Source organism: Zingiber officinale, chromosome 6B, assembly GCF_018446385.1.
Source record: "Zingiber officinale cultivar Zhangliang chromosome 6B, Zo_v1.1, whole genome shotgun sequence".
In the NCBI taxonomy this organism is placed as follows: Eukaryota; Viridiplantae; Streptophyta; class Magnoliopsida; order Zingiberales; family Zingiberaceae; genus Zingiber; species Zingiber officinale.
In genome coordinates this window covers 79,614,461-79,633,004 of record NC_055996.1, presented here as the reverse complement: position 1 = coordinate 79,633,004, position 18,544 = coordinate 79,614,461, and the positions used below count along the sequence as shown (strand labels likewise).

The 18,544-nt window shown below is 38.3% G+C and overlaps 2 protein-coding genes across 3 annotated transcripts; one reads left to right on the top strand and one right to left on the bottom strand.

The window, feature by feature from the left end:
* Positions 1 to 444: 444 nt before the first annotated feature.
* LOC121992815 (E3 ubiquitin-protein ligase UPL3-like) lies at positions 445 to 13,840 on the top strand. Of its 2 annotated transcripts, none has more exons than XM_042547400.1 (17): positions 445 to 1,606; positions 2,032 to 2,142; positions 2,278 to 2,394; positions 2,895 to 3,062; positions 3,139 to 3,300; positions 5,252 to 5,500; positions 5,580 to 5,701; positions 6,570 to 7,983; positions 9,782 to 9,871; positions 10,090 to 11,679; positions 11,765 to 11,995; positions 12,081 to 12,185; positions 12,728 to 12,808; positions 12,902 to 12,970; positions 13,058 to 13,186; positions 13,282 to 13,404; positions 13,482 to 13,840. In XM_042547400.1, the coding sequence occupies exons 1-17, from the start codon at positions 716 to 718 to the stop codon at positions 13,545 to 13,547; spliced, it is 5,718 nt and encodes a 1,905-aa protein (XP_042403334.1). In that variant the 5' UTR covers positions 445 to 715; the 3' UTR covers positions 13,548 to 13,840. The 2 variants fall into 2 exon arrangements, with proteins under 2 accessions (XP_042403334.1, XP_042403333.1); XM_042547399.1 differs by having other exon boundaries at positions 9,770 to 9,871.
* Positions 13,841 to 14,339: 499 nt separating this feature from the next.
* LOC121992814 (receptor homology region, transmembrane domain- and RING domain-containing protein 1-like) lies at positions 14,340 to 18,249 on the bottom strand. Its single transcript, XM_042547398.1, has 4 exons — positions 17,904 to 18,249; positions 17,575 to 17,817; positions 15,153 to 15,548; positions 14,340 to 14,757 (listed from the first exon to the last, which is right to left on the bottom strand). The coding sequence occupies exons 1-4, from the start codon at positions 18,142 to 18,144 to the stop codon at positions 14,675 to 14,677; spliced, it is 963 nt and encodes a 320-aa protein (XP_042403332.1). The 5' UTR covers positions 18,145 to 18,249; the 3' UTR covers positions 14,340 to 14,674.
* Positions 18,250 to 18,544: the final 295 nt, after the last annotated feature.

Here is an 18,544-nt window from a genome sequence, read left to right as displayed (position 1 = left end):
TTACCGTTTTACTCTCTCTAATTACTTATGCTAAGTAATTTTACTCTCTCTAATTACTTATGCTACGAGCCTATAGAATACATTCTGTTAAAGTGAGGTCGTCTCGTTTTCCCTATTCTCGCTTCTAAAAAAAGCTAACGGCAATTAAAAAAAGGAAAAGAATATTTATCTAAATGTCGCCAAATAAACAATTAAAAAAAAAGAATAATTCGAAAAAAATCTAAATAATTATAACATGCACATCCCTTTAATTTTTGTAAGCACCAAATTAAATTTTAATTAAAACTTAATTAAACGTTATAAGGTATAAGAAGATGTTATTGGGCTTCAATGCAATAAGTGGGCCCGAGCAGCCCAGTAGTTGTTGTGTGAGTCCGTGGACGCCGAGATCGGAAACGAGCGGATGCGAGGCGTTGGTGAGCTTTTTAATCCCCTCCCCTCTCGCCCCTCGACCCAACGATCTCTCCATCGAGTCGGTCCCAACCCTTGAAATCATCTCCTTCGTATCGCCGACTGCGCGAACCCCAGAAAACCTACCCATCGCGTCAAGATCTCCGCCGATCTCCGTCGATTTGTCGGATTCCGATCGATCGACCCCGTAAAGCTCTCGCCTTTACCTTGCTTTATTTTTTGGGGGGCCTCAGATCGCAGATGCCCGCGGCCGATTCTTGATCGGCGCCGCCGCCTTGCGGCGAGGGAGGTTTTTCTTCTTTGTATGGAAACACGTAGCCGGAAGCGGGCGGAGGCCTCCTCGTCGGCGCCCTCTTCTCAGACATCACCCGTCACTCGCCGCGCCAAACGCTCCCGCACCGCCACTGCTTCTTCCCAGGCTCCCCCGGCCCTCTCTACGCGCTCACGCCGTTCCCAGAACCTTCCGTTGTCTCCTCCCTCCTTCTCGTCTTCTGCTGCTGCTGCCGCCGCCACTGTCACTGCCCCTCCCATGGACTCCTCCGCTGGAGATTCCATCGGTCGTCGCCGTCGCAGCTCCGGCAAGAGTCACCAGTCCTCTGCTGACCGCGATCGGGATGCTGCCGACAGAGGGAAGGAGGCGGGGGCATCCAGGTCCAGAGACAGGGATAGGGACGCCGAGAGGATGTTAGGGTTGAGTTTTGATGGCGGAGGAGCTGACGATGATAACGATGGCGAGGGTAGTCTCGGTATCCTCCATCAGAATCTGACATCAGCTAGCAGCGCCCTTCAGGGGCTTCTTAGGAAATTGGGTGCTGGTTTTGATGATCTCTTGCCGCCGTCTGCCCTGTCAGCCTCTTCCTCACAGCAGAGTGGGCGACTGAAAAAGATCTTAGCTGGTCTTCGTGCTGATGGCGAGGAGGATAAGCAGTTTGATGCCCTGAACCAGCTCTGTGAGATGCTGTCCATCGGAACTGAGGATTCTCTTGGGTCGATAGCGATGGACTCATTTGTGCCAGTGCTTGTGGGACTTCTTAACCACGAGAGCAACCCTGACATAATGCTACTTGCGGCCAGGGCCCTCACCTACTTGTGTGATGTCCTGCCTGCTTCATGCACGTCTGTTGTTCGATATGGTGCTGTTCCTTGCTTCTGCGCCCGCCTTCTCACTATAGAGTACATGGACCTAGCTGAACAGGTGAGTTTCTATGTTCCAATAGTATATGATTATACTTGTCTACTGGCTGGACCATAATTTGTATGGACATATAAGGTAAATACCCTCAATTTGATTGTCCTTGATAACAAAGCATAGGGATGATGCCTAATGTGGTTCTGAAATCTTCATAGACACCCTTCTATTTAATTTTAGTGCTGATGGATTGGTTATGTTACGTGTAGCATCTACTTTGTACATCTGTTTCTCTGCGTATTAGGTCTAGGTTTAACGTTTGATCTTCCTTATTAAAATGTTCATGAAGCTTAAACTTTGTAGTTTTTCATCTATCTTTTTTCCCTTTTTATACTTTGAAATGTTGGAAGCATACAGGTAGGATGAAGAACATGTGCTATGAACCAGATTACCTTTACTGCTTCCATTTAAGTTTCTCATATATTTTGCAGTCACTGCAAGCTCTGAAGAAGATATCACAAGAACACCCAACAGCTTGTTTACGTGCTGGTGCGCTTATGGCAGTGCTGTCTTACCTAGACTTCTTTTCCACAGGAGTTCAGGTAAAATTAAACCCTTTATTTCATACATTGATTACATTTTTGTTTAATTGCTGCCGGATTGTAGTGTTTCTGTTCCTTAAAATGTTTGTATTTTCTTACTTCTACATTCTGTCTATTTTTTATTCTTCTTGCTAGAGAGTGGCTCTCTCCACTGCAGCAAATATGTGCAAGAAACTCCCATCCGATGCAGCTGATTTTGTCATGGAAGCAATTCCATTGTTGACCAACCTTCTTAACTATCATGATGCAAAGGTAAGTTAAATATTTAATTTGTCATCACAAAAGAAAATAGTGTTGATTCTAGGACCATGACAACTTATTGATGTTTATGTCAAAGGAGTGTAAGGCTCCCCCAGTTTTTTCATTTTGGTAAAATAGGTAATATAAGAAATATTATATTTCTCCCTTTTTGATAACGAAGAGAGTTCCAAAAACTTGTTTGGCACATCATTACAGAAGTTACATGGATATACATGTTCTGTGAACTTATTTGGTTTAGAAATGACTTACTTGATGGTCAATTAACATTCAATAAGGATTATTTAGTACCATTATGCATAAACCACAATAAAATATTATTTATTCTACTTCCATCAGCTCTTTATTTGTTATGTTTTACTTTCTTATCTTCTCATAATTCAAGATGTCATTTCAAAAAATTTAACCTACAGAATCCATTCTCAATGTGTTTTTTTGTTTCACTTTTTGAATGTTTCTATTTGCTGCTGAATCATTGCTAATTCTGATGGAAGGTTGTAGAACATGCTTCTGTTTGCCTGACAAGAATTGCAGAAGCATTTGCATCGTGCCCTGACAAACTAGACGAGTTATGTAATCATGGATTGCTTGCACAAGCAGCAGGACTGATTTCCCTCAGCAATTCAGGAGGACAAGTCTCTCTGAGTACTTCTACATATACGGTAGATATACTGCTTTGAATTACTAAGGAAGGCTTGATTCATGTTTATCTCACTATTATATATACTGTTTATTCAGGGTTTAATCCGTCTCCTTTCAACTTGTGCTAGTGGATCTCCTCTAGCAGCTAAAAGCCTTCTTCTTTTAGGAATTAGTGGTACTCTTAAAGATATTCTTCTGAGTTCTGCACTTGTTTCTGGTTCTTCTGTTTCACCTGCCATGACTAGGCCACCTGAGCAGGTATCTCTCATTCTTTACTTTTCTGAGAGCATTGCTGTTCAGTGTCCTTCACTGCTAATTCAGTTGACTAGAGCAATCAGCTGTTTATTTTACAAAATAAAGTTATAGAAACATGGCTAGACTGAAGAATATCAGTTACCAATGCTAACATAATTTCTCCATGTAGGATTATTGGAGTCTCTTTTACATTTAATATTGTATCGATTAATTTTTTGTGCAAATTGATCTAAGATCACAAATTTTTTTCTTTAATTTTTAAAGCACTTTTGTAATTTTGCCAATCATCTTTACTTTATTTTGATTTCCCACTCTTCAGTTGTTAATTTGTATTGGTAAACTATGTAAGCTTGTTAAAGGTTGCTTATTTGCACACTTGGTGTTGGCAGTTACGTTTAATTTGTGGAAAGTTATTCCTTACTGGCAAGGGAGCCTTGTGACCTCTGGCTCCAAATTCTGTAATTCTAGACCTGGTATAATTACCTCTGGTTAAAAATTCATAATAAAAGGTGCTTTGAGGGAGTTCAATCGTACTGACTTCTTTCAATTTAATTCCAGAGTATTGAAGCCCGAGAATTGACCATTTATTAATAACAACCAAGGTCTAAATATAGATTTGAAATGATCTAAGCATCACTGACTATTAACAATTTCCTATCTTGATTGAATTTCTTAGTGATTGGATTTTCTTAAAATTGACTTCTCTTTTGAGGAGAAAATACCTCTGTAGAAGAAACAGAAGTAATCCTTGTGACCTGTGGCTCCAAATTCTGTAATTCTAGACCTGGGATAATTGCATCTGGTTAGAAATTCATAATAAAAGTAATCAGTGATTTGAGGGAGTTCAATTGCACTGACTTCTTTCAACTTAATTCCAGACTGGCGTTTCCTGAGAATTGACCATTTATTAATAACAACCATGGTCTAAATATAGATTTGAAATGATCTAAGCGTCACTGACTAGTAACCATTTCCTATCTCGATTGAATTTAGTGATTGGATTTTCTTAAAATTGTCTTCTCTTTTGAGGAGAGAAAATCTCTGTAGAAGAAGACAGAACTAACAGATATCAATGCACAATAAACTATAGGCAAAAGGCAACACTTGAAAAGCCTAGATGGAAGATGGACAACATAATTTGACCCTTTGCTAGATTTAGTAGACATTTACATTTTCTCTGTTCTGATCTTCCTGAAGATAGATAGCATAGCTTGATTCTTTTTTGGACGTAGCCAAATCAGAACAAAATGTTTTTTTATACAATCTCTTGGTGGCTTTTAGGGGGAACATATGCAACACGTAATCATAACAAAATTGGATGTGTTACACAAATAATGAAAGCAAGAACAATGCCCAGAAGTGCCAGGACTCCCTCTCTCACAGCATGTCTGTATTTTGAGCTATGGATAGGCTGCTGGACTTGATGGAGGAGGGCATTGGCTTCTTGCACATTGGAAGTAGATTGAAACCCAATTTTCTACAAGGATATTGGATGAGTTCTAACTTTAGGTGTTCCAAGAACTTCTATGTGGTGAGTTTAGGTCTATGTCAATTTTTTTTTTGGAAAGTTAAGTAAATTAGTATACAAAAGTTAGCTATGATTAGTATAACTTTTTGGGAGAACATATTGTTCACTATTTTCTACTGATTGCTTTGGTTATCTTTGGAGTCTCTTAAGTATTCAAATGTACAATTGCAAAAATGGTGGAATTTTTTTGCTCTGTTTTCAAAGAGCTTCTAGGCCCTATAGTGCTGTCCAACTGGGCGGCCTTTATTAGTATCTTTCATCTTTTTTCATAAGTGATCGCTTAGTATCGCAATGGTGATGTTTTCTTTTTTCTTTCAGCACATGCCATTAACCTTTGGTTTGGATTTCTTTCCACCTTAGTTCTCCATTCTAAGGCCTCTATTCTAGACATTTTGGATATTAACTTAATCTAGTCAAATCATTTAGGTTTATGCAACAGTGAACCTTGTAGATGAACTTCTGCCTTCCTTGCCCATTGGAACAGTTTCTTTGCCAATGCTCTCTAATGTACTTGTGAAAGGAACAGCTACCAAAAATTCTCTTGCTTGCACTTCTAGCAAGCATGATGGATCTAGTGAAACTACTACAGAAGTATCAGCTCATGGGAAATTATTGCAAGAGCAACCTGAACTTCTGCAGCAATTTGGAATGGATCTGCTTCCTGTTATCATACAAGTACTGCCATTTTTTTGTCATTTGAACTATTTTTTAGAATCCTTTTCTGTTTCTCACACTTCCATCTGTTGTTGTTCAGGTGTATTCTTCCAGTATAAGCGGTCCTGTTCGTCATAAATGTTTGTCTATTATTGCAAAGTTGATGTATTTCAACTCAGCGGATATGATCCAGACATTGCTTACTGTTGCAAACATATCTAGGTATAAGTGTTCTTATGATTTAATGTGAATATTGTATCTACCTGGAACTTTGAAGTTTTTCTCAAATATAGCCTAACCTTTAATTTTCTAAATAGTCGTACATACTCTTTTCATATTGTTACAATCATTGCCAAAAGTTGAATGCCACTTTAATTTTCCTTCCCTGTCATGTGACAATAGCAGATCACTTGGCTATCTGTCATCTTAAGTTAGAATATGTATCTTCTTCTCAAATATAGCTCAGCCTTTAATTTTCTAAATTTTTGTACATATATACCTCTCATCATGTTTCAATTATGGCCAAAATCTGAATATCTCCTTAATTCTACTGACCTTCATATGAAGATTATTCACAATATGCAAGCAGATGACTTAGCTATTAAATCCTCTAAATTTAGAATATGTGTGACATTTGTGGCGCAACCTTCTATCCCCACATGTCATGCCACATCTAGATAACTTGTACATATTAGTGCAAGTCATGGAACACTATCCATTTGCTTACAATGAAATACCACATGGCAAATCCACATTGACATAATTAAGGTAACAGAGAATTTTGGCCACAATTTTTAAGGGGCTAGTAATTTAACTTTTATTTTCCTCAAGTGCCATGCCACAGAGTAAGTCCGCAAGCAAAGTAGGTGCACAATGAACAATATTTTTCTATAATTGAAATAAGATGGTAAGTATGTTTATCCAATCCAAATAATATGAAGGTTATATATTTAATTGGATTTTGAAAATTCACAATTATATGAAGTGGTTTACCTCTTATGATGTATTCTTAAACTTTCTTAATTAACAATTTTTCATATTTGCTAACTTGTTTTGAAAGTATAATAAATTTCATTCTACTCAATTGCAGTTTTATAGCTGGCATTTTAGCATGTAAAGACCCACAATTGTTGATTCCTGCTCTTCAGATTGCAGAGATTCTTATGGATAAGCTTCCTGGAACATTTTCCAAGATGTTTGTCAGGGAGGGGGTTGTTCATGCTGTTGATGCACTAATACTTTTAGAATCTTCAAGTGTTGTTCCTTCTCTTCCGCCAATCTCTGAAAAGGACAGTGATCCTTCTCCTGGAATACCTTGGCGTTCTCGTCGTAATCAACGACGGAATGGTGCTTCCAACACGGAAAATAACTCACCCTATGACTCAAAAGGATCTATATCAGAAGTTTCTAATTCTCCAACTACAAGCGAAGCGCCATTGGCAAATTTAAATTTTCGTTCTACAGTTAGTTCCCTCGCCAAGGCTTTCAAAGATAAGTATTTTCCAGTAGATGCCGATGCAACTGAAGCCGGATTCACTGAAGATCTCATTCGTCTGAAAAATCTTTGCTCTAAGTTAAATGCCATTGTTGAAAATGCAAAGAAAAAAACTAAAGGTAAAGCTAAAGCCTCTGGGGTGTACTCCTTTGATTTATCTGCTAGTAATGAGGAACAACTAAATGAAGTGATAGCAGAGATGCTGTTTGAACTTCAAAAAGGTGATGGTGTATCCACTTTTGAGTTTATTGGCAGTGGGGTTGTTTTGGCATTGTTAGACTATTTTACTTGTGGGACATTTGAGAAAGAGAAAGTTTCTGAAGCCAATTTGCCAAAGTTTCGGCAACAAGCTCTCCGAAGGTACAAATGTTTTGTTGCAACTGCTCTTCCTTTGGAACCCAAGGATGGTAGCAAAATTCCAATGAGCATTTTGGTCCAAAAGCTTCAAAATGCTTTATCTTCTTTAGAACATTTTCCAGTTGCAATAAGCCCATTGGCTAGGTCTAGTTATGGAAGTGCTCGCTTCTCCTCTGGTTTAGGGGCTTTATGTCATCCTTTTAAGCTGCGTTTATGCCGTGCACAAGGTGAAAAATCTCTTCGTGATTATTCATCAAATGTTGTGCTTATTGATCCACTAGCTAGTCTCGCTGCTGTTGAAGACTTCCTCTGGCCAAGAGTTCAGCGAAGTGACTCAGCACATAAGTCATCTTCATCAGCTGGCAATTCTGATCCTGTAGCTGCTGTTACTTCTGGATCTGCTGCTCCAACACCATCAACTCCTGGACACCGTCCTTCAACCAGGTCTAGATCATCAGTTACAATTGGAGTTCCAGCTAAAAAAGATGTTTCAGAAGTAAGTGCAAGTTCTTCTAAAGGGAAGGGTAAAGCTGTTGTGAAATGTAGTGCAGATGAATCAAGAGGACCACAAACAAGAAATGCTGCCCGCAGAAGAGCTGCTTCAGACAAAGAGACAGAAATAAAAACTTCACACAGCGAGTCTACCTCTGAGGTCTGTGCATTCTATCTGAAGTTGCAATATGTTTTTAGGGGACTTCACTTGGGACAGTTCACAATACATATCTAACATTTTTTACTCCCAAGCATAATCCCATACTAGACAAAGAGACGTAAATGTTAATGGTAAACTTTTTTTTTATTATTGAGTTTCTTTGGTTTAATACAAATCTCAAATCAAATACATTAGCAAATGACTCTGTAGAAGGGTAAACCCGTAGCACAGGCATATAACTCTCTTAAAGAAGAAAAGGCAAATACGGGAGAAATGAGATTTATTAAATAATACCAGATTTTTGACCATGTGCACAAACCTTGTCCGAGCATTCACACAGAAAACATGAACCATCAACCAAATAATGACTTGCTAAATGAATGATCAACTCTATCATTGCTGATCTGAAAAGAAAAAAAAAATCAGCGATTCTAATCTCTGACACATGGGGTTTAGGTAACTGGCACTGTTCCCCCCTCCAGGGCAACAGAAAATAGAGATTAGGAAGTTATTGGGAAGGGGGTGTCGTGGGGAGAAGAGGCTGGTGAGCTGGATTTGCTCAAAGGGGTATAGCTCATGTAAGGGAGTGGCATAGAGAATCTCACACAAACTTATGAGGAAGAATTGTGATGGTTGGACTGCTTGGAAGGAGAAGCACAATTAAGAGATGGGATTGTGATTGGAAGCTCACAGAAATGTGATTGTCATTGTGGTTGCTTGTCGAGATGAGAACATAATCACTATGAGGAGAGGTTGGCTTATGGGAGAGATATGGAGATGGTACTGGGAACAAGATAAGGGTTAAAACCACCTTAATTTATCCCTTCAAACCAAACGCAATCAGCTGGTCTCAAACTCAACCAAATAGTCAATAGGGCACTTGCTTATAATGATATTTGTTTAGTGCCAAGTTCAATCCAGTTCACTCTGGTCCCCTCTCATGAAGGTTGTTGTTTTTGTTGCTTTATGTTATTATCAATAAAGCTATGGAAGGAGGGACCCTCTGGAAGAACCACACCAGGGGAGATGAAATCACGAAGGTAGGAGAGCTAAGGCCCCGGACTGCGAACAACAATCATGAATTGGAGGAGCTATTCCATATTACTTCCGGAGCAGAGCCAGGAGTGGAGTTTAATCCTGAGTAGCTTCGAAAAGAGTCTGCTTTTCTAGAACTGACACCATTCCCTGTTCATTAAACCTAATCCATCTGAGCTCAATTTGTCCCCTCAATTAAGCCCAAATTTAACTCTACCTTAAAGCTTCCCTTGCAATCTGAAAATTTTCAAAGTCTTCCCAAATGGTCCTGCAAAACCTAATTTGATGAGAATCATCCATATCAACCAAAAAGGCGATTAGTTTCATTCATGGATCATTCTGATTATCCTGATTAGTGGTGCTACTATCTATTGGGATGTGCATCCTTCATTTTCTGTATGCAATTACTTTCTTGTGCCCTATTAGTGTTTAGCTTAGAGTTGTCAGTGCACTTTATCTAATCCATGACCGTCAGTTTGGCATTAAAAATCTGTGTAAAATAAATGAATCTTTAAATGTACTCAAGTGTTCGTCAAAAATAGCATTTTTGATGAGACATGTTATGAATCACAGTATCAATTACTTTAGTGGTTGCTTAACTAATTTCTTGCATATTTATGTTCTTCAATCTAATGATTATTGCTATTTTTTGTTCAAATTCTTTGTAGTGTTTCTTCTTTTTCCACTATTTTAGTTTCTTTTCCCCCTCCGATTCTGCCTAAATATTTTTTTTTAAAATAAAAATTAGCAGTGGTTTATGCAGGATGAGTTGGACATGTCTCCTGTTGAGATGGATGACACACTTATGCTTGTAGATGATGACATCTCTGATGAGGAAGATGATCATGAAGAGGTGCTAAAATATTTCTATTTTACCTTTTTTATGAATAAATTTGCCTCATTTCTACTGATTGAAGTCTAAGTTTTTGTATGTCTAGATGTAACAAACTTCAAGATAAAGAATTGAAGTTGTCATACTCTGAAGAGAATATTTGTTGATTCTATCTAGTAACTTTCATGTCTTATTATTTAGTTGAATTATAATGATGCTAGAAATTGTTACTCTTTCAGGTATTGAGAGATGATTCTCTTCCTGTTTGTATACCCGATAAGGTACATGATGTCAAGCTTGGTGATGCCTCTGATGAAGGTGCAGCTGATTGTTCAGCAACTGATAATCAGGTAAAATCAATATCCACCTTGAATGACAGGTCTGCCACCGAAAGAGCCACAGAATCTTCTGAGTTTCGAAGAGGAAGTGTGTTCGGTTCAAGGGGAGCAATGTCATTCGCTGCAGCTGCAATGGCAGGCCTTGCTTCGATAGGTGGAAGAGGTATAAGAGTTGGCCGAGATTATCGTGGACTTGCCTCGGGTAGTAGTTCAAGTGACCATCAGAACAAGCTGATATTCACAGTTGGGGGAAAGCAGCTTAGCAAGCACTTGACTATTTATCAAGCTTTCCAGCGCCAACTTAATATGGATGAGGACGACGACGAGAAGCTCAACGGATCTGAATTCCCTAGTGATGACAATAGCTTCTGGAGTGATATATTTATGATAACATACCAAAAAGCTGATGGGCAGGCTGAAAAAACTTCACAAGGATGTTCAAATTCTTCGAAGTCTTTCAAACCTGCATCTACTTCTGATTTCGTTAGTCACAAAAAATTTCAAGGAATGTCCCTTCTTGATAGCATCTTGCAAGGGGAGCTTCCTTGTGATCTTGAAAAAAACAATCCCACATATAATGTATTAGCATTATTACGTGTCCTGGATAGCTTAAATCAGTTGTCAGCCCATCTGAGAACCCAGGCCATTACTGATGATTTTGCAGAAGGAAAGATTTCTAATTTGGATGAAATTTATAGAAATGGTCCGAAGGTATCACCTGAGGAGTTTGTGAATAGAAAGTTAACTCCAAAGCTGGCTCGGCAAATGCAGGATGCTCTTGCCCTTTGTAGTGGAAGCCTTCCTCCATGGTGCTACCAGTTGACAAAAGCATGTCCTTTTCTTTTCCCATTTGACACCAGGAGGCAATATTTCTATTCAACAGCTTTTGGCCTTTCTCGAGCATTGCATCGACTTCAGCAACAACAGAATTCTGATAATCAGAATTCAACTAGTGAAAGAGAGGTTCGAGTTGGCAGACTGCAAAGACAAAAGGTTCGTATAGCCAGAAACCGTATCTTGGACTCTGCTGTAAAGGTTATGACAATGTATGTTAGTCAAAAAGCTGTCCTTGAAGTAGAATATTTTGGTGAGGTAGGCACTGGACTGGGCCCGACATTGGAATTCTATACCCTTTTAAGTCATGATTTGCAGAAGGTTGAATTGGGTTTATGGAGGACCAACACTACATCAGAGAGTTCTGTAATGCTAATCGATGTAAATGGAACAGATAGTAGAGAGAATGATGATAGTTTACAAGAAAAGAAAGCAGTCAATGATTTGCCTGTTGGAAGACAGGATATCGTACAATCTCCTCTTGGTTTATTCCCTCGTCCTTGGCCTCCTGGTGCAGATGCTTCAGATGGTAGTCAGTTTTCAAAGGTTATAGAGTATTTTCGTTTGGTTGGTCAGACTATGGCAAAAGCTCTACAAGATGGCCGACTTCTGGATTTGCCACTTTCAATGGCATTCTACAAACTTGTGTTGGGCCAAGTAAGTCACTACACTGAACCTCATATGCCAGTTATATTATATGCAAATCAACCATTTGTTGTTTAAGATGAACTTTTTAACACAGGAGCTTGAATTGCATGACATTCTCTTATTTGATGCTGAGTTTGGAAAGATATTGCAAGAATTGCAAGCCCTTGTACTCCACAAACAATTTCTGGATTCAAATGCTGGTAATAATCAAATGGCAATTGCAGATTTACATTTCCAAGGTGCCTCAATTGAAGACCTGTGCTTATATTTTACCCTTCCTGGTTATCCTGAATACATTCTTAAAGATGGAGGGGAAAATATCATGGTACAAACTAGAAGAATTGGGTTAATTTGTTTCTTCTTTCAATGTTCGTGCCATCTGATGAATTTTTAATCATTGTTACTTTTAGGTTGATGTTAACAACTTGGAAGAGTATGTTAGTTTAGTAGTTGATGCAACTATTAAGACAGGCATTATAAGACAGATTGAAGCATTTAGAACCGGTTTCAATCAGGTAATAGCTTCTGAATGCTCATTTCTTCTGTGTTCTTTCGGTTTTAATTCACTGATAGGTCTTTACTTGATCAAGGCGGTTGAACAAGATAAGATCCTCCCTAAAAATGGCGAGGGGTTCAAAGATTGGACCATCTGATAAAATTCAGGCTATAAGATCCATACTTAGATATTTTTTTGGAAATTATGGCTTTTATAATTTAATTAAACATTGTCATTATAATATCAGAAAGCATGATTATTCATATAATGAATAGATGAACAATGCAACATAATTATTAATGTGTTGTATTTTATTATATTTGGTGTTGATTTTCAATATCTAGATTATCATTAGCATGAAAAACCTTTACACTATTGTGATCCTCACGAAGTATAATGAAAACTTTTTGGCAAAAAATTAAAGGGGCACCCTATTTTATCAAAAATATCAAAGGGGTGCCCCTTTTTGAAAATTATTAATTTTATATATCACTTGAATCTTTTTGCACAGTCGATAATACTACATAACCTCCCCTAATAGCATTTCCTATTTTTTTTCAGGTCTTTGACATCTCCTCTTTACAAATATTTTCTCCACATGAACTTGACATCCTAATCTGCGGTCGGATAGAACTGTGGGAGGTAACTTATCCTTGCATAGCAAGTAGGCGGTAAAGTTTGATGATTCATCCAAATTGCTAGGAATTAATGGAATACCAACTGTGCATTCTGCAGCCTGACTCTCTAGTGGATAATATAAAGTTTGACCATGGGTACACTGCTAAAAGTCCTGCAATTATTAATGTAAGTTCAATTGTGACTGCTTTTCTTATAGTTGCTTTTCTTTTTGCCATTGTTTTTATTTATATTTTGATTTTTTATTTCTTGCAGTTACTTGAGATAATGGGTGAATTCACAGCAGAGCAGCAGCATGCTTTTTGCCAATTTGTAACTGGTGCTCCAAGGCTTCCACCTGGTGGTTTAGCAGCATTAAATCCAAAGCTGACCATAGTTAGGAAGGTAATTCTAAATCTTCACAAACATGTTTGAGATAAAACCTTTTGGCATATGACGGATCTAAACTTGCTGCTTCTTTGCTGTGTTTCATCTGTCAGCTTTCTGCAGCCGCAGTTAACCCGACGTCTAACGAGAATGGGGTCTCTGAATCGGTGGATGATGATTTGCCTAGTGTTATGACCTGTGCAAATTACCTCAAACTCCCACCCTACTCAACTAAGGTTTGTTTCGTAGTTAATTTAATCTTCTAACCGTTGAATACTCCTTACATTTGTTTCCTGATGGAATCCTTCTGCAGGAAATCATGCACAAAAGAATCCTTTACGCCATCAGCGAAGGCCAGGGTTCCTTTGATCTCTCGTGAGCTTGAAACAAGATCAACAAAAGATTCGGTATCGTTGTGTCAACTGCTGATTTTGGTGGATGTCGCTAATGCCAGAGGATTTATTATCAGGCCGAATCAATTATATTTTGTTTTGTATATTCTCATCTATAGATGTAATTATCTGACTATGCCCCGTTCTTCAGTGACGACACTTTTCTGTTTTCCAGAAAATGCAAGTTTTTCACAGCTATTAACTGATTCAACGCTTCAAGAATGACTGCATCTTATATATGGAAATAAAGGGGGTTGTTCTCCCTTTACATGGTGTGAAATCGGCTATATTCAAAAGTTGTCGAGGCAAGTTATACATTGTGTTTATTAACTGGTAAGTGTAGTTTTGCCTGTAAGTCTTCAAACTTTGCTTCTCAACGTTTTGTTAACGTCAAAACACTCGGTATAAACAATTTAAGAGCTAATCTGAAGGGTGATCTGATAGACAGTAAAAAATACTGTAGGGTGTTTTGCACTAATAAACGTTGTAGGGCATAGTGATAAAATATTTAGATAATGGATTGGGAAACGAAGCCCTCTCGTTTTTCAGTTCATGATAAAGGAATTGCCTCTGTCAAGAAAGTTCATTTGAGTCTCAAATTCAACTCTTACTCCAGGCACCTCAAGTATTTAGGTGAAATGCTCACTCATCAACCGATACCATAGTCAACGCATAAGAGATAAATAAAAAAACTACAGATAGTGAATGCATGGGAGGTTTTTTTTTTAATAGAGATAACACGAACAATCTATTTTAGCGATATGAAACGATAAAGATCATGTATAATCCTCGACTGCATGACTTCGTTTCATCATGAATATCTATTTGATCTACAGCCAAATTCCACGAGTCATTACAAGAAAACAGAATGCAAAGGGTGACGATATTCCGCATTATAGTATTTACCAGGCAAAAACAACTACCCCGATTAACTTAATAGGTAGGTTAACAATCAGATGCCTTCAGCTCCAAGACTTGACGTCTCTCCCAGTCTCCCTTACAGTAGATGGCCTGGAGACGGTAAGCAGCATATCTTCAAAACCACAAATCTAAATCGAGTTACGGTTTTGATATCCACATGGAAGGGGTTAAGTACTCGAGTGGAGAACCATTATCATGTGCGCATGTTATGTTTGCAAACCGGGCAAAATGTTCCCCACTTGGTTAACCATGAATCCACACACACCAAATGGAAGTCTGCAAAAGTGCTTAGAAATGTTACTGAAATAAGGGGTCTAATAATTATCAAAAAGGTGCAGATTGTAAAAGAAAAGACGGGATGAAATTATGAAATAAAGCCGAGAAAACAACTAGAGTGATGAAGCATTTCAAGACCTTATTGAAGCAGATGAAGGTTAAATTAATCAGAGACAATGCAAGAAAGCAATGAGTTTCAAGTTTTCTCTGGCTTACCTGATGGATCGGTCTAGCTTTTATAACTATTATATTAAAAGCTACAAAGTAGATTAATCTCGAGAGATAAGTTCTCAAAAGCAGACTAAAACAAGTTTCTAGAAACAGATAGATTTTTATTTGACAAAGAACAAGTAAAGCTTATAAATTTGCATCGAAGCATAATTACTAATGCTTACCATGTTGACAAGGCAGAACTCTAAGAGACTCTCCATCTCTGTAATCTTCAAGGCAAATAGCACATGTCTCGGCTGTCTGTTTGCTACTTAAGAAGGCAGTTCTAAATGTGAGGCAGGGAAGTAGCTCAACTGCTTCTCGTTTCATGCTAGCTGGTGAGTTTTGTGCTCGTTGTCGAAGAAGCCGACAGTTTCTAGCCAACATGAATGCAGCAAGTACTATTATTATGAATACTAGAGATACAAATGATATAACCAGGATGGTTCCAGCAGCTTCATCCATCGAGGATCCTATGCAACATTCCCCTTCTTCACCTCGAGCATACTTCATCAGAGTCTCACCTGCCATCTTTGAAACAAAAACTGCATGTATATGTATGCCATCAGAATCTCCAACCACTGCAGCAACAGAAGCATGCAAATTCAAGGAGTTAGAGGATAAAAGAAACAGATATGACATAGAAATTTTGCATAAAGGAAACATCTAGAGAAAGCAATGTTTTAAAAAGTGGTTTATGTCTAGACTGCCTTGTGACAAGGAACCACATTGCATAGCTACACGGTCCTGTGTGCTGTTGTCTTCAGTAGGCAGGACCAAGCATTCTCACACGTTACCAGAATCTGCGGACACCCAAAAAATTGAGACCGTGGTTCATTTGAACCAGCTTAGATTGAAGTAAATAGAACAAACAAACAAATATCACTTGCCTTCATTTCTTCTCAAATAACAATGACTTATGTGATGTTTTTTCACCTTCTCAACCGTTTAGTTCTTGTGATTGTGAGGTGATTTTTTAAGCTAAGTTTTTAACATGGTAACTTGTAAGTGTTCATTTATATGATTGCTTTGCAAGTTTTATAGTATGCATGATACTTACATATAGCCAACCCGGAATAGTTGGGTTTTATGATGATTAAGACAAATTTTACAATGTCTGGTCATATATATTTTATATAGCATTGTTGATTGACTAGGTTGATTATATATATATATATATATAAAGCATTTTTATCATAATTTTTTTAATTAATCTGGACTGCATATGTGGGATAATAGGTCAAGCAAGCATATGCCACCTACATAGGTTTTTTGAAACTTTGCTGCAAAGCAATTCAAATGGCTTGGAAAATTGATTATCCACCCTTAATATCACATATCAAGTTGTGAATCACTGTGGTAACCATAACAAAGGTTTACCAACAATTTCGGTCAGACTCATGTATGACTATATAAATCAGCTTTAACATACAATCCTTATGCTTAGCACTACCAAGGCAATAATAATAACAATATATATATATAATCTCACACATTCAACTCTTGTTAATACAACCATTTAACATACAATCGTGCATCTAAATATTATACAAACCCAAATCCTTATGATTAGCACAATCAAGGATATTACATATAATCTCTCTCTCTCTCTCTCTCTCTCTCTATATATATATATATATATATGACCAGACATACTAATCACATCAAAAAACTATTCTGTTGACCTGAACTTCTAGTGAATCCTCTTTTGTGGTCATTCAATTGAGCCTGTCAAACCAATATCATCTTGTTGCCAAACAATTGAGATATTCGCTAATGACTTCTAAAAGCTCGTTTCAACTTCTCAGAAGATTAGTTCTTACCATTATGAAAGAGCTTTTGTAACCTACATTTTTAGTGTGATAACTTGTAAATGTTAATTTATACATTTGCTTTGAAAATGTTTTATTACATGCATGATACTTAGATGTAGTTGACTTTGAATAGTTGAGACAAATGACAAACACAACTCGTTTTTATTATTAGGATGATGGCGAATTGATAATGACAATGATAGAGATGACAAGCGGAGGTTGCAAACAAGTGGGGATAACAATTTCCACTCATATTTTGATCAGAAGTCGATTCCTACAAAATGGCCACATTTTCCATTGACTGATATTTAGTGTACCACACAGACTTGATAAGATGCATCTCATGGACATATTACAATAATCTCCTATCTACATCTCATAATAGTGTAAGCTAACCATTCTGTTGCTCCCAAACTGTTCTACTGATCAAGATATGACATTAAGGGTCAAACTATAAGTGTCATTTTGTTGTTGTACCAAACTCCAAGCAGATTCTCCTCGAATTTGACATATCTTGAGGCATTTTGACATCCATTAACCAGCTTGAGAAGATAGGTTCACTAGCTAGCTAGGGACAAAATACAAATCTATACTTTAGATCATTTAACAAAATCTGCAGACATTCAAAGACTTCAAAGTGCCGAAAACTTGCTAGTCGATTATCAGCGTAAATTGATGGAAGAATAAAAAAGGTGGGAAAAGAGGGAATTTTAAGCAGATATTTATGGAAGAGAGACCACAGCAGATCCATCGAAGAAAGAGTGGGAAAGAAATAGGCACATTAGGCACTTACTGGAGTACAAGCTGCTCTTCTCCTGGTCGTCGAATATTATGGCAGCCCCAAATCCCGCATCCTGCGCATTTCTGACCTTCTCCTCGAAGTTGCAAACACCCCTGGAAATCAAGACAAACCTCGAATCTCCTCCTCCGTCACCGTCGCCGAGAGTCGTCCAGTTGTTCTCGATACCGGAGCAAGCGTCAAGGGGTTCCGCGACGCGCAGCGAGCCGCAGATCCCAGATCCATCGACCGGAACAGCTGAAAACGCCATCTGCAATTAGAGAATTCTTCCCGCTGCCGTAACCCTAGCACGGAGAGAGAGACAGAGAGGAATGAAGTATCACCAAAGCGTGCAGGAGCGTCTAGGAATGTGAAGGAGAAGGGCTTGGAGCGCAGGTGGACGAGAGCGGAGGAGGGGCGGGTCAGGGAGGAGAAGCAACAGACGAGGAATAGGAGGGAGTAGGGGAAGAAACTGGCGGCGGCAGGAGAGGCGGCGGTCGGGTCACGATTGGGGCGTAGCCGAAGAGTCATCGGAGGGTCATTAGCGCGGGACTTGTACCGGCTCTTCTGTCGCCGTGCGTTCATCGGCGGCGAGCTTGACGTGTCGCCATCGGAGCGAGCGCAGGTGGTGGTGTCGGCGAACCCGCATTCGACTCTACTAACCCAAGTTCGAGTGGTCGATTAAGAATAAAGTAGTAGTTTGGGGTTGGAAATCAATAAATAAAATTGAAAAATATTAATTAAGTTGATAAAAAAATTTATATAAAATATTTTATGTATAATAATTTTGACTAATTTAAACGGAAGTCAAGATAAAAAAAAAGCGACTACACTCGTCCTCAGAGTCCCCGAGGAAATAAATCACGGATGACTACTAGTCTTTGAATAGTGACTAACATATGAGAAAAGTATTTACCTTAATTATGTCAAAATTTGAATCCTAAATCTCATAATGATAATATCTCATGTGCTAGTCATTACAACG